The sequence below is a fragment of the Neovison vison genome, chromosome 7, assembly GCF_020171115.1.
Source record: "Neovison vison isolate M4711 chromosome 7, ASM_NN_V1, whole genome shotgun sequence".
Classification (NCBI taxonomy): Eukaryota; Metazoa; Chordata; class Mammalia; order Carnivora; family Mustelidae; genus Neogale; species Neogale vison.
Genome location: NC_058097.1, coordinates 154510109 through 154525439, shown reverse-complemented (window position 1 = coordinate 154525439; position 15331 = coordinate 154510109). Strand labels below are relative to the sequence as shown.

The following is a 15331-nucleotide window of genomic DNA, read 5'->3' as shown; positions in this document are numbered from 1 at the left end:
ATTTTATTAAATCAACCAATGGGGGAAAAATGAGATTGGCTGGTAGCACTGTTTTATGTTGTTCTGATTAAAACAAAGCAGAAAAACATAAATGAGAGCTATATTTGGAAAAGAGAGCTCCAAAATATCATATTTATAACACTAGTGAGGTCTTACTAGAAAATCAAAGAGAAAAAATGAAAAAGGATTTATAGTGAGCAATAAGATAGTGAAGTTAATCCAAAGCAAAATAGGTATCAGCAAGTTTCAAATGTACTAGCAACAATTAATTAGAAAATAAACTCTAGAGGGGCACCTCAGTGGCGTAGTCAGTTCCACCCGAAGTGGAATTGATAGATCCTATAGTAGTTCTATTTTTAATTAAAGTTTTTTTCTTTTATTCAGCAATTTGATTTTTTTTTAAGCTTTTATTTATTTATTTGTCAGAGACAGAGAGGGAGAACACAAATAGGCAGAGTGGCAGGCAGAGGCAGAGAGAGAAGCAGGTTCCTTGGTAAACAAGGAGCCTGATGAGGGACTTGATCCCAGAACCCTGGGATCATGACCTGAGCCAAAGGCAGATGCTTAACTGACTGAGCCACCCAGGCATTCCTGATTTGTCTTTACTTAAATTTCATATACATCTATCACTAAAAGCTATTATTTAATGTCTCAACATTTCAAACTTTATTTACTTAATTATTTGTTAAAGATTTTATTTATTTGTCAGAGAGAGAGAAAGAGCACAAGCAGAGGGAGAAGCAGACTTCCTGCTGAGCAAGGTGTCTAATGTAAGACTTGATCCCAGGACCCTAAGATCAGGACCTGAGTTGAAGGCAGACGCTTAATCAACTGAGCCACCCAGGCATCCCAACATTTTAAAATTAAAAAACAAAACAAAAAACCCCAAACTGTCTTCCCTCCATATTTGAAGTTTTATTAATGGATTTTTTTCCCTAGAGTTTCTTTTCTAAAAAATTTTATTTATTGAGATCATGACCTTATCTGAAATCAAAAGTTGGACATGCAACTGATTGCGCCACTGAGGTGCCCCTCTAGAGTTTATTTTCTAATTAATTGTTGCTAGTACATTTGAAACTTGCTGATATCTATTTTGCTTTGGATTAACTTCACTATTTTATTGTTCACTATAAATCCTTTTCCATTTTTTTCTCTTTGATTTTCTAGTAAGACCTCACTAGTGTTATAAATATGATAATTTGGAGCTCTCTTTTCCAAATATAGCTCTCATTTATGTTTTTCTGCTTTGTTTTAATCAGAACAACATAAAACAGTGCTACCAGCCAATCTCATTTTTCCCCCATTGGTTGATTTAATAAAATATTCTACTTTGAGAATGGTGCTGGCTTTTGTGTTTTACAAATAAAACCAATTAAGAATGTGTTTTATATACTGCAATAGTTCCAGATCATTGAAGAACTGAGACTCATGATTCATAATATCCTTTAATTTTGGGGATCTTTGCCTTATAATTTATCATTCAAGAATCACTTAGCTTGGTCATTTACTTACCAAAGCTTTACTGAGCAGCTCCTGTGTGCCTGACACTGTGGCAACCAAGGGGTTTTCTTTGCACATTCCCCTGGCTGGAGAGCCCCACTGTCTGCAATATAGCCATGTCAGAACTCAGCCACAAATTCCCAGATTAGAGCTCTTAACCTCTGCCCAGGTGAAGGAACTGTTGGAAGGTAAAGAAAGGCAAGTTGAGAAATCCAAGGACAGTGAGCCAGATTCATAGACAGGGACAGAATCCTGAGAGGAGAACTGTCTCCACTGATTCCCCTCCCAGAGTCCATGATAGTGGCTGATTTACTTACTACTGCAGGAGGGGCCATGAAGATGCCTCCAGGCTGGTTCATCCTTCTGGGCTACTTCCCTTCTCCTGGCTGCTGCTGCTTATGCTGGGCCTTTTGTTGCTCAGAGCAGATGTGTCCCTTTCCTACCACTCCTGGGGTTTTGGATGTGAATCACAGGTCTGAAATCACCTGGTTTTGGTTTGACCCCCACCCCAACCTGGGCTCACCCCATGGCACTCCTCATTGCCATCTGGCTGCCCCTGGAGCAGATGTCTCACTCCAACAGGAGGTTCCCAAGTGACTTGGAGGCCTGTCTTGGCTGCTCTGGGAACAAACCTAGTCCAAGGACATGGGCCCAGGAGGTGGACAGCTCTGCCAGTTTGAACTGTCAGAAGAAAGTGTGTTTGCCCTTTTGGTCTAAACTTGGTTTCCTCCCCACTCACTCTAGCAAGTAGTCAGTTCTGTTGTAATGGAATGCAGGAGTTTTTCAAAATCACTGTGCTATGCAAAGCTCCACATGAGAAACCACAGGATTTATGAGGAAAATGGAATTAGGAATGTAATACTCAGAAATGTTACCAGTGACACATGAAAAAGATAGAGAACTAGGATAAACCTAGCAGATTTTGATACATGTTAAATGGTTAAGGAAATACAAATACTGTAATGAAGACAACACTTTACTTTGAGAAGGACATGAAATTTGACTGTGAAAGTGGGCGGAAGGGCTGTAGCTTATGAGCTTATGGTGAAGTGGTAAAAAGAGCTTTGTCTGAACTCAGAAGGTTGTGATTGAGGGTAGGAATCTGGTGGGTGTTAGGAGTGTGTGTGTGTGTGTGTGTGTGTGTGTGTGTGTGTGTGTGTTATATCCTAGGATGCTCACTCCTAGCTTGATGCAGTTTTCTGTGTTTGGATTGCACAAAGGCAAAGGTGAAATCTGGTTATCCTCTGTTTTGTAATGTATCAAACCAAGTGATATAACAGAAGGGACTGTATCTTCCGTACCCTGTGTCCACAGTCTTTTACTCTCCTGAATCTTCTACCTCAGAGTTTGAGGATTCCAAGGACTGAACACTTCACAGAATATCTCTTTTGTACACACTTCTGCCTGGGTCTTTCCATGGCACTTCTCAGTCACACCCTGTATCCCCAGCATCTATCTTTCCCTGACTCAGTCTCTTGTAAGAGTCATCTTTGTATATTGCTCTCAACTCCTCACCTTTATACTTATAACTAAGAATCTATCCTACTGCTATATTGAAACTGGTTTTGCTAATGACTTCCATATTGCCTAATTGAATGAGCATTGCAGTAGATCGAGTACTAATAGGGAACAGATGGCCCACTCAAATTAGAGTAATTTGAAAAACTTCTTAATTGAAGTGTAATTGACATATAGTATTATATTAGTTTGTATGTTGGGTGATGATTGGGAGGAAACCAGTGGCAAGGTGGTTAAAGAATTCAGCTGAGGCAGAACAAAGGAGATAGAAGTTTATTGACTACACAGCAAAGGAGCTGTGGACGGGATAGTAGAGGACTGTCTGCAAGGATGTGGTGGATGGGGGCTTTTTAAAAAGGGGTTAAAATAAGTTGGTATGGCAATGTGTGGAATTCTCCCCTTTTTGGTAACTGTGCTTGGTTGTAAATAGCTCATTGTTCGGTTAGGGTCTATGGCTATTTTGAGGTCGGTGGTTTGGTGGGTCTGTCTGTATTTAGCCAAGTAGTCACTGTGGGACCTTTCTCTTTTGCTCAACCCTGTTTACCTAAAAGCAGCCTCTACAAAGATCACTGTTAAAAACAATCTGAGGGGTTTGAAGTGGCGGGGGGGTGGTAGGTTGGGGTACCAGGTGGTGGGTATTATAGAGGGCACGGCTGGCATGGAGCACTGGGTGTGGTGAAAAAATAATGAATACTGTTTTTCTGAAAATAAATAAATTGGGAAAAAAAAAAAAACCAAAAAAAAAAAAAAACCAACAAAAAAAAAAACAGGTTAAGCCGCTGCCTTCGGCTCGGGTCATGATCTCAGGGTCCTGGGATGGAGCCCCGCATTGGGCTCTCTGCTCAGCAGGGAGCCTGCTTCCCTTCCTCTCTCTCCCTGCCTGCCTCTCTGCCTGCTTGTGATCTCTCTCTGTCAAATAAATAAATAAAATCTTTAAAAAACAAAAACAAAAACAAAAACAAGAACAAAAACAGGTGAAAAGCACATGGCCCAATTCTGCCTTGTCTATAGATATAACATAGAACTGCTATCTAACTCATTCTGTTAAAAGAAAGATAATTTCTTGAATTTTAATGGCCTCAGTTTCTCAGTCCTGGTCTCTCATTCTGTGATTTCTAAGGGATATATATTTTGGTCACTCAGGTGACCAAAGGGTTTTTTCCTGTGTGTTTGGTCTTCATCCATTGTTCCCAGCTCAAGGCCCCTAAAACCCTTAGAATTTCCTGTGGTAAGGGAGCTAAAGGTTGTTTTTGTTATGTTAATGAGGTGACTTTTGGACTGTCCTTCTGTAATCTGAGGATGGGCCCACATCTGGGGAAGGGTAGGGTGGGGGTGGTGGGAACTGGAGGCTGAGTCAGCAAATGGCCAATGACTTAGTCAGTTATGACTGTGTAATGGAATCCCCACAAAAAATGCCTGGATTCAGATTTCTTCCCAGCTGGTGAATGTAAGGGCCTATTCAGCCAGAGTGATTCTATCCGGTTAAGCAATGACTTTGAATGACTTTGTTGTTTATACAGTAAAACTTAAACTGTCCCTGTCTCCCCCTCCCCCCAGGGAGCTTACTTTAAAACAAGTCCCCGAAACCAGTCCCAGGTAACAAAGCCCAAATACAAGGATGGGTCAGGCCAGGTGGAGGTATCCAATCAATGGGGGCGCAAACTCTCTCCCTAGCTACCCAAAGAGTATGGGCCCTGTCCTTTGGGTGCCTTTTGGGCACCAATTCTGACCAAGGTGATAGGCTAGTTCAAATATCTACTAGGGTAAATTGTAATCCAATTGATTCAATTGGTCACTTATGTGTGACCTAGCATGACTGTGCAGCTTTCTCTGTGTGTTATAATTTCATTGGCCACCTGTGCATGGCCAGGTCCAACCACATGGCCTTTGCCCTTAAAAGCTAGTCTGTAAGGCAGAGAGAGGTCGCCTCTTTGCAAGAGACGGCCCTGGCTGGTCAGTCTGATTCTCGGTGGTTGGCATGAAATAAACCTTTGCTTGACCTTCACTTTTTATCAGTCTCGTTCCTTTGACCATGGACCCAACAGTGAACACATGTTGATATGGGGAGAGTGTTGTGCCTGGAGAGGGTACAGAAGCTCTGTGCCCTAATGATGTGAAACACTGGGGTTCAGGAGTGAATGGTCAAGAAAAAATTCTTGAGATGTCTTTGGTGCAAAAACAGTGGTTTTATTAAAGCACTGGGACAGGACATGTGCACAAAAAGAGCTGCACTGGGGTTGTAAGAAGTGGCTGATTATATGCTTTCAAGTTGGGAAGGGGTTGGGGATAGCATAAGTCTAAGGAATTTGGAAGCAAGGTTTCCAGGACCTTGAGGAGCTAGCTGTTGTTAGGAAAAGGTCATTTACTACGTTCTAGTAAAACTTTAGTCATGAGACCCTTCAGATGTGTATCAGTGGGCTATATGCTTGGAAGAAGATTGCTAACATACATCCTGGGGGGTAGAAAGAAAGGAAGTTTCCAAAGAGATTTTTATATGTTAAAGAAGACTTACAGGATCCTTAAAATCTAGGCTAATGTCATGCCAAAGTTGTCTTTGCCTCTAACAAAGTATAACATCAAGGCAGGTAAATTCCTGGAGGAAGGTCACTGACCCCTCCCGCCCCACCCCTGCCCCAACATGTCTCAAGTACTTGTCAATGGGCTGTAAGGTATAAGGAAGTTTATTTTTTTCTTTTGCTTTGTTGTCCACATCACTTAACACATACATTGCACTGCTTCTCCTCCATCTGGCTATTTCTGACATAACTTTTTATAATAAACTGGAGATCTAGCTAAAAAAAGGTTTCTCTGAGTTCTGTGAGCTGCCATAGCAAATTAATGGAACTTGAGAAAGAGGTCCTGGAAATCTCTGATCATAGCAAGTTTGTCAGAAGTACAGGTAACAACCTGGACTTGTGACTGCTGTCTGAAACCCAAGGAAGGGTCATTGTGATGTGGTTTTGTAATTATAGGTGATGTTCGGTAGGTTGGAGTCTGGAGCCAATGTCCAAGAAAGAATTCTTGAGCCATCTTTGGTGTAAAATGGTGGTTTATTAAAGCACAGGGACAGGACCTGTGGGCGGAAAGAGCTGTTGCCTGGGCTTGTGAGGGATGCTTGGTTATATACTATGGGGTTGGGGGAGGTAAGGAAAAAGGGAGATTTCTGAAAGAAATTTCATATACTAAAGAAGACTCACAGGATATTGGAGGCTTTTCCCTTCTAGCAAGGCATTAACATTAAGATAGTTGGGAGATTCCTGGAAGAATGTCACACAGGTCTCACCCAAGAGTGGAGGAGGTGGGGAGGTTGCAGGGTGTCCCCTTACGCTCTGTCTTCAGCCAACGTTCTGCTCTCCCATCATTTGGAATCTCCAGTCTATATCTGATTGGGCAGAAGCACAGGCTGGACAGTCTAGGCCTTACAACTAGGCATCTGAAGCAGAGGGTAGGGTAAAGGCAGTCTTGTGGGACTGAACCCTTAACCTGTGAAATCTGATGCTGTTTCCCAGCAGTAGTGTTAGAATTGGTTCCAATTCTCAGACACACAGCTGTATGTGTGTGTGTGTGTGTGTGTGTGTGTGATGAGGGATAACTAATAGGGTTATCTAGAGTGACTCTATAGCATTTAAAACGTACTGTATTTTCCATTAGAAGGAAAATTGCTGCCAACTTTTAAATGGAATTTTCTTTTATTAATGGAGAAGTGATTTACAATTTCCTTTAGTTAAATATCATTCCTTTTTTTTTATCATCTTAATTTCTGTTTTTAAAAGTTAGTAGTGAGTTTTAATAGAGAGAAGTGTGTTCTAACCTCACTCTGCAACTTCCCATTTGACCTTGGGCAAGTTTCTCAACTTTCTTGCTTCATCTGCAAAATATATAAATAACAATTGTACTTGTTTCAGAGGGTTGTTATGCAATTATATGAGTTAATATTTGTGAAATGTTTAGAACAGTGCCTGGCACTTAGTATACGCTGTACCAAATAGGTGAATTAATATGAATTGATGTTCCTAACAATTGGGAGACATGCAATCTTAACCCAGGGCTGTTACACGCTAAAGCCTGTGCTCTTTCTGTAACACCAGTTATAAAACACTGCCATTTAAAGTTGGCTCACTTCCTGGACATGTTGTCGCCCAAACCAAGCACCTTCTGGAAGCCTGCTCTCAGCTCCTGGGTCCGGAGGGCATACACCATGGGGTTAAAGGCTGGGGGCATGACACTGTGTAGCACATTGAAGAGAGCAGGGATGACAGGGAGCTTTCTTCCTGCCAGCTGGGTGACAGACACAACAATAACAGCTGTGTAGAAAAAGAGAATGAGGATGAGATGGGAGCTGCAGGTACTCAGGGCTTTTGATGTTGCTTCAGCAGAGTTCAGCCTCAGCACGGAGCGAATAATCAAAGCATAGGAAGCAAACACCAGACCCATGTCACTTCCAACCATAACCCATGCCAAGGCCAACTGGTAAAATCTGTTAATCGTGATGTCATCACAGGCCAGACTGGTGACCCCCAAATTAGAGCACAGGCAGTGGTCAATTTCATTCCTGGAGCAGTAGTGTCGCTGGGAAGCCAGTACAGGCACTGGGATGGTCAAGAGGCCATTCCTGAGCACCATGGACAGTGTGGCTTTGATCACAAAAGCCTCAGTGACTATGGAGGGGTACCGAAGTGGGTAGCAGATGGCTACATATCTATCGACAGCCATGTAGAGGAAGATGCCTGACTCCATGCCCATAAAAGAGTGGATGGCATAGATCTGAGCAAAGCACTCAGGGAGGCTGATGGCCTTGGCCTCAAACCATAGAATGGCCAGTATTTTGGGCATGATGGTGGTAGCCAGGCCAATGTCCACTATAGCCAAGATACCAAGGAGCCAGTACATGGGCTGGTGCAGAGAAGGCTCATGTTGGATGGTGATTAAGATGAGGATGTTGGCACCAAGAGCTAAGATGTAGAGCAGAGCCAGGGGCAGGAAGAGCCAGTTCTGCCACTCGTGAATGCCTGGGAACCCCATGAGGATGAACTCAGACACCTGGAAACTGGAGCTATTGTATATGCTCAAGGTGGTATCCATATTGTGGGATGTCTTCTCAGCATCTATCTGTGAATTAAGGGGAAATAAGCATAGGCTATGGTAAGCTCAGCTGAGGCTCAAAATTTGTGTAGGTGTAGAAGATTTTTCCTTTATAACTCAAGAAGTCCTTTTTAAGATAATGTATCCTCAACCCACTTGGACCCCTGAGAAAAGTTTGGATAAGAACAATAGAAGAGGGGCACCTGGGTGGCTCAGTGGGTTAAGCCTCTGCGTTCGGCTCAGGTCATGATCTCGGGGTCCTGAGATCGAGCCCCATGTCGGGCTTTCTGCTCAGCAGGGAGTCTGCTTCCCACTTTCTCTCTGCCTGCCTCTCTGCCTACTTGTGATCTCTCTCTCTCTGTGTCAAATAAATAAATAAAATCTTAAAAAAAAAAGAACAATAGAAGAGCCAAAATATATTCTAACATAAAGATTTTTAGCAGAATAAAAGTGAAGATTTATTGGCTTTGTTTTCTGGAAATTCTGGGTGGATGTGTGTGTGTGTGTGTGTGTGTATGTGTGTATAATGCAGACACATAGCAGAAGACTTGTACCTTATAAAGAACCCAAATTTAGAGGGCAGAGGTGTTTTCTCCATTGTTGGGGATCTTCACAAAGAGACCAAGCAACCACAGGGAGAACCTGACCATGTTTTTCTTTTAAACAATGCCTGTAGTTGACAAATGATATCTCCACAAAAATCAAGTCATTTAATCTTCACCCAGCAGGAGTTGGTATTTACACATAAGGATATAGAGGTTGAATGATTTGTCTAGATAAGAATCATTTCTGAAAACACTAATAAGTGAGAAAACTTGAGCAAAAATTAATCTCTGGCATCAAATCCTAGCTAAAAGGTTAATATCTGTAGGGATATCACTATTTCATCTTCTGATTATGAAAGTAAATTAAAGACATACATAAAGTTATATTTTAGAGTCATCAATTTTATTAGTAAAAGATTTAAGGAGAGAAAATTACCACCAGACTTCCCAACACTTTCAGAGTTTTGTGTGGTATAGGTTTAAAGCAGTAGGCATTTATCACACACGTTTAGACCGTTTCATTTAAGTGATTTTGCAGCTCATTATTGGTCCTTTATACACTCTGTCCTCCTCATTCTCACAGTCTCAGTTTTGTTCACTCTTTTTTTTTTCCTTCAATTTATTTATTTTCAGAAAAACATTATTCATTATTTTTTCACCACACCCAGTGCTCCATGCAAGCCGTGCCCTCTATACTCTTGAACTATTGTAGACTATTTTCAAAAATTTGTATCAAAAAGCATACAGGCATTATGGTTTTGGAAAACTTTAATACCTGAGAATTCTTTTTTTTTTTTTTTTTACCTTTATTCGTGAGTAATACCTTCCCTTGTCAAATATTTAGGTATTAATATTGCCTTTCCAAATCTCTATCTTTGCTTCATTGATGGCATTAAGTATAAGAGAAGCCTCCATCCCTCACTGCCTCTGTGAAGAATGAATGACCATGCCTTTTATAATTATAATAAACATACAGTACTCATGAAATTGAAAAATAAAAATAAAAAATTAAGCAGTAGCACTTTTAGAAAACAAAAAACAGAAGTTAAGAAAAGTAACTATAAATCAAAATCCCAACAAGCAAAGGTAATGGTTTTTAACGTTTTAGAATATTTAATTTTCAGCACTTTTTTGCTGAAAGATAATATGTTTTATAAAGTTTCATGTAAGTGGAATTCTTCATCCTGTGCTTTTTCTTAGAACATGTAAATTTCTTTTTTTTAATTAAAGATTTATTTATTTATTTATTTATTTCACAGAGAGAGAGAGAGAGAGATACCACAAGTAGGCAGAGAGGCAGGCAGAGAGAGAGGGGAAAGCTGAGCAGAGAGCCCGATGTGGGGCTCAATCCCAGGACCCTGAGACTATGACCTGAGCTGAAGGCAGAGACTTAACCCACTGAGCCACCCAGGTGCCCATAGTACATATAAATTTCTTGGTACATATAAATTTTCTGATGCATTGGGAAGCTTTAGAAACAATTTTTTTCAGTGGCCACTAAATGATGTCATATGGCTTTTATAATATTTTCCCTAATTTTTCTTTGGTTTTATTACAAATTTAAAAATATATGTTATATATCTATATTTATATCTATCTATATATATTTGGATATATTTATATTGTACCTTACACAATTTTTAAATGTTTTATTTCTAGGTCTTATAAACTCAAGTAGAACTCTTTTATCAAGAATTTATGGGTTGTCTCCATGAAATTCTTTAATTTCTTAAATTTATATGAAAAATTCATATACATTTATATTATTCTTAGGAGAGGAGCTGTTCAGCTTTCATCAAATTCTCAAAATATTCTATTATTCAACCAAAACACAGTTACAAAAGACCATTCTTCACTGATAATTTTGACCAGGACTCACTTCTCTATGACTTTTAATTTTTAATGGTAGACCTTCTGGTTTTGTGATGCAACTTACTTATATGGGATTAGTTTTTCTGTTAAAGAGAAGTATGTAAATAAAGTGGTTTTGCATAAACAGTGGTTTCTACATGTCTTACCAAGCCATTATTATGCCTCTTCATAACATAGTAAATTTTTATATGTATAAGTTCTATGTAGCACTCAGTCTTTTCTATTTTTTTCTGGTTAATTTTGTGCCAATATCAAGCTGAGTCAAACATTTTAGTTTTATAATAAATTTAACACACAAGAAGACTATAATCCCGGGACGCCTGGGTGGCTCAGTGGGTTAAGCGGCTGCCTTCGGCTCAGGTCATGATCCCAGCGTCCTGGGATCGAGTCCCACATCGGGCTCCTTGCTCGGCAGGGAGCCTGCTTCTCCCTCTGCCTCTGCCTGCCTCTCTGTCTGCCTGTCCTTGCTCTCTCTCCCTCTCTCTCTGACAAATAAATAAATAAAATCTTTAAAAAAAAAAAAAAAGAAGACTATAATCCCTTATTACCTATTCTCTTTAATTTTAAAGTCCTTTTCATGTGTTTGTTTTTCAGATTAAATTTGATTTCTTATATTGAATACTAAAATAGCAATTTTGTTTGGGACTGTTCAAAATTTGTAACTTAATTTTGGAAAAAAGGGACGCCTGGGTGGCTCAGTTGGTTAAGCAGCTGCCTTCAGCTCAGGTCATGATCCCAGCGTCCTGGGATTGAGTCCCACATCGGGCTCCTTGATCGGCAGGGAGCCTGCTTCTCCCTCTGCCTCTGCCTGCCTCTTTGTCTGCCTGTGCTCGCTCTCTCTCCCTCTCTCTCTCACAAATAAATAAAAAAATCTTTAAAAAAAAATTTTGGAAAAAAAATTGACATCCTTATACTGTCAAGTCTGCTTATTCATCAAATGTGGATTCTCTCTGCCTTTGTTTAAATCTTCAAAAAAATTTTATTAAAATTTTGTACTTCTGCAGTGTTCTTATTATTAGTATTTTGAGATATTTTGAATGAATATGAGTTTTTTCATTATGTATTCCATTGTGTATTTATGACCTATGGAAATCCAGTGAATTTACCTTTTTTTAGTGTTATTATATTGGTTTTTGTTATTTCCTTTTGCATTCATTCATTTTGCTAAATTTGTGCTACTTTTCAATACTTCATGGATTTTTTTCTGTATTATCTCAACCAATTAATCATTGCTGATAAACCAAATATTTGGGGTTTATCATTTTATAAATTGCAATTTTGTTTGTTTTGTTATTTCTGTCTTGTGTATCAGCCATTTTGCTAAACTGTTGTCAATGTTTAAATTTTTCTCATTAATACTCTTTTCCTGATTTTCTGGGTATAGCAAAAATTTGCTTTTAGGGCATCTGGTTGACTTAGTTCACAGAGCATACAACTCTTGATATCAGGATTGTAAATTAGAGTCCCATGCTGGGTGTAGAGAGTACTTAAAAATAAAATCTTTAAAAAAAAAGTGCAACAAATACCTTTAAAAAAAAGTTGCTTATGAACAGTGCTATTTTCCCTCTTTACAAATATTAATATATTTTAATCTTTGTTTTATATCTCATTGAAACAGTTGGAAATTCATGATCAATATAAAATAAGTATGATGGCAAATATCTTCAATTTTTGGTTGATTTAGCGGGAACTCAGCTTCAATTTATATTAAATATGAGGTCTTTTAAAAAAATCATGTCTTTTCATTGAGTGAATAAAGCAATGTTTTGTTTAAAGTTGCTTTTTGTTCTAGGAATCCTGGGTGTAGAATTTATTATTCTAGGCCTGTTGGTTTATCATTGATTTACTGAAAATCCTAGAACTCAGTCTCATTTCTTTCCTGTTTCCTAGTCACAGAATTTCGTTTCTACGAGTCAAGAGCCTGAGAGAAGGGAGGTACTAGAGGTGAAGAATCAAATAAGGAAAGCCATAGAAGGCAAGGATAAGGCAGGAGGAAGGGAGTTTCTTACAGGATGGTGGGAAACGTCCATCCCCTCACTTTTAGGGTACAGGTCATTGACTTGTTTACTTAGTACTTCGAGGTCTTGGAAGATACCTGTAATGCCTTCTGTAGCTGTGTCTGCTCTCCTGGCTTCAGCTGCCTTTGTCAGCCTTTTGTTGTTCAGAACAGATTCGTATCCTTGCTTGCCACCCTTGGAGTCTGGGGTTTTTTTATAAATTAGGTCCGTGAGATGTCTGATCCTGGTGCGGTGCTCTCCAGGCTCTCCCTGCTTTATAACAAACATCTTCCGGGGTCTTTTTTGGCATTGCAATGGGAATACAACCCAAGTGTTGTTAGGGGTTAGTCACAAAATGTTTGAGTCCGTTCACCTCTAATCCCAGAGCAGCCCACAAAATGGACAGCCTTTCACTCAAGGATTAATTCAGTCTTGTCTGATGAATAGTGCTCTTCATTCTAGGAAGGTTTTGAAGTCTGCCTATCTCAAAATATATCTTTACTTTGTCTTCTTTTCAGAGATTGCCCCTATTTCCTGATCACAAACACTATGAGTAACCTGTTCATGTTGCTTCCTCATCCTCAATTCCTATAGCTTTCTTGTCTCACTGCAATTTAACTTTTGTTTTAGCATGCATAGACATTGCTCTTGCTAATGATCTCAAGTGCCAAAAGAACTGGGTATTTTTTATAAATACCCAGATTACTCAGGTAATCTTACTAGAGCCCTCTCTATTATTTGTGTTGATCAGTTCCTTTTCAGGACCATTTGCCTCTCTTATCTTTTATGACATTGTAATTTTAGTGTTAATTAAACTGGAATAAAAGAGTTATGTAGAATTTGTATTCAGATCAAATGTTCCTTAATCAGAGATGCATTCTCTGATCAATTTATCTAAAATAGCAGACCTGACTCTATCTCTCTGCTCTATTTGTCTCTATGGCACATATCACAACATGTCATGTTATCAAGTCATTTATTTGTATCTTTTTTCTTTTTCACATTAAAATATAAGCTCCCCAAAAACATGCTTCTTGTAATTTTTGTTCATTGCTCTGTCCCCAGCACCTAGACCAGTTCTTGGCACATAGTAGATATTTTATGAATATTCGTCAAATAGACGAATGAATATCGAGAAGAGTGAATAGAGAAGCAGTCTCAAGGAGTTTCAAAGTGTGGTGCTTACATTCATAGGCAGTGACATTTTACCCTTTTCTGTTTAATAATACATGTATTCTAGCTACATATACTATATTAAATAAAAATTTAATTTTTATTTTAATTTTCTCAAATTAGCTTAAACTCCCATTTACTTCTTTGTTGCTTAACGGCTGCTGTCAGAGATTCTAACAGCCAAAAATTACTCAAAATACAGTAACATTGTGGTGGAATGGAATCAATATATATTAATGTTTTTATTTTAATTCCAGTTAGTTAACATATAGTGTTACATTAAATTTCAGGTGTACAATATTGTTATCGAACTCTTCCATATATTGCTCTGTGCTCATAAAGTTAAGTGCACTCCTTAATCCTTACCACCTATTTAACCCATCACCCTACCCATCTCCCCTCTGGTAACCATCAGTTTGTTCTCTATAACTAAAAGTCTGTTTCTTGATTTTTCTCTCTCTCTTATTTTTCTCCCTTTGCTTGTTTCGTTTCTTAAATTCCACATATTAGTGAAATCAAATGGTGTTTATTTCTTTCTCTGACTGACTTACTCTGCTTAGCACGATACACTCTAGCTCTGTCCATATTGTTGAAAATGGCAAGATTTCATTCTCTTTCATGGCTGAATAATATTCGGGGTGTGTGTGTGTGTGTGTGTGTGTGTGTGTATGTGTATTACATCCTCTTTATCCATTCATTAATTAATGAAAAAGTGGCTTGCTTCCATATCTTGGCTGTTATAAATAATGCTTTTGGCCTTCTGACAGTTGAGAGGTGGTACCTCTTTGTAGTTTTGATTTGTATTTCCCTGAAGAGTGATGTTGAGCATCTTTTCATGTGTCTGTTGGCCATCTTATGTCTTCTTTGGAAAAATGTCTGTTCATGTGTTCTGCCTATTTTTTAATTGTATTGTTTTTTGGATGTTGTTTTATAAGTTCTTTATGTATTTTGGGTACTAACTCTTTACTGGATATGTCATTAGCAAATACCTTCTTCCATTCTGTAGGTTGCCTTTTAGTTTTGCAGATTGTTCCCTTTGCTGTGCAAAAGCTTTTTCTTTTTATGTAGTCCTGATAGTTTATTTTTACTTTTGTTTCCCTTGTCTCAGGAGGTATATCTAGAAAGAAGTTGCTATGACATATGTCATACAAGTTACTGCCTCTGCTCTTGTCTCGTTTTTTTATGGTTTCAGATCTTACATTCAAGTCTTTAATCCACTTTGAATTTACTTTTGTGTATGGTGTGAGAAAGTGGTCCAGGATCATTCTTTTGCATGTTGCTGCCCAGTTTTGGAATTGAATCAATATTTTGATCCATGTGTGAAAATTCATTTGTTTTTGCTATAATCAAAGTTATGTAATGACTTAGCAATTTTGTTTAATAGAATATTGTACTGTTAAGGTTTAGTAATACATTGCAAAATGAGGTGTAGCTTGCTAAAATTAAGATATACAAAGTCATAAATTATTATTGTCAAGCTATAGCCAAAGAGAGTCAAGAATTGCCAGCACATTAGGGAAATTATGCTTCTGGACTATAAAAAAGCATGGTCAGGGGAGTAATTCTGGTAGAACAACAATTATTTATATTTTGGTAAAATATTCATAAGATTTGGTAAATTTACCAAAAAATTGGTAAAGATGT

At 38.6% G+C, this 15331-nt stretch overlaps 1 protein-coding gene across 1 annotated transcript; it reads right to left on the bottom strand.

Moving 5' to 3' along the window:
• Window positions 1–7134: 7134 nt before the first annotated feature.
• On the bottom strand, window positions 7135–8100 carry LOC122914243 (olfactory receptor 688-like). Its single transcript, XM_044260873.1, has one exon. The coding sequence runs from the start codon at window positions 8098–8100 to the stop codon at window positions 7135–7137; it is 966 nt and encodes a 321-aa protein (XP_044116808.1).
• Between the last annotated feature and the right edge of the window lie 7231 nt (window positions 8101–15331).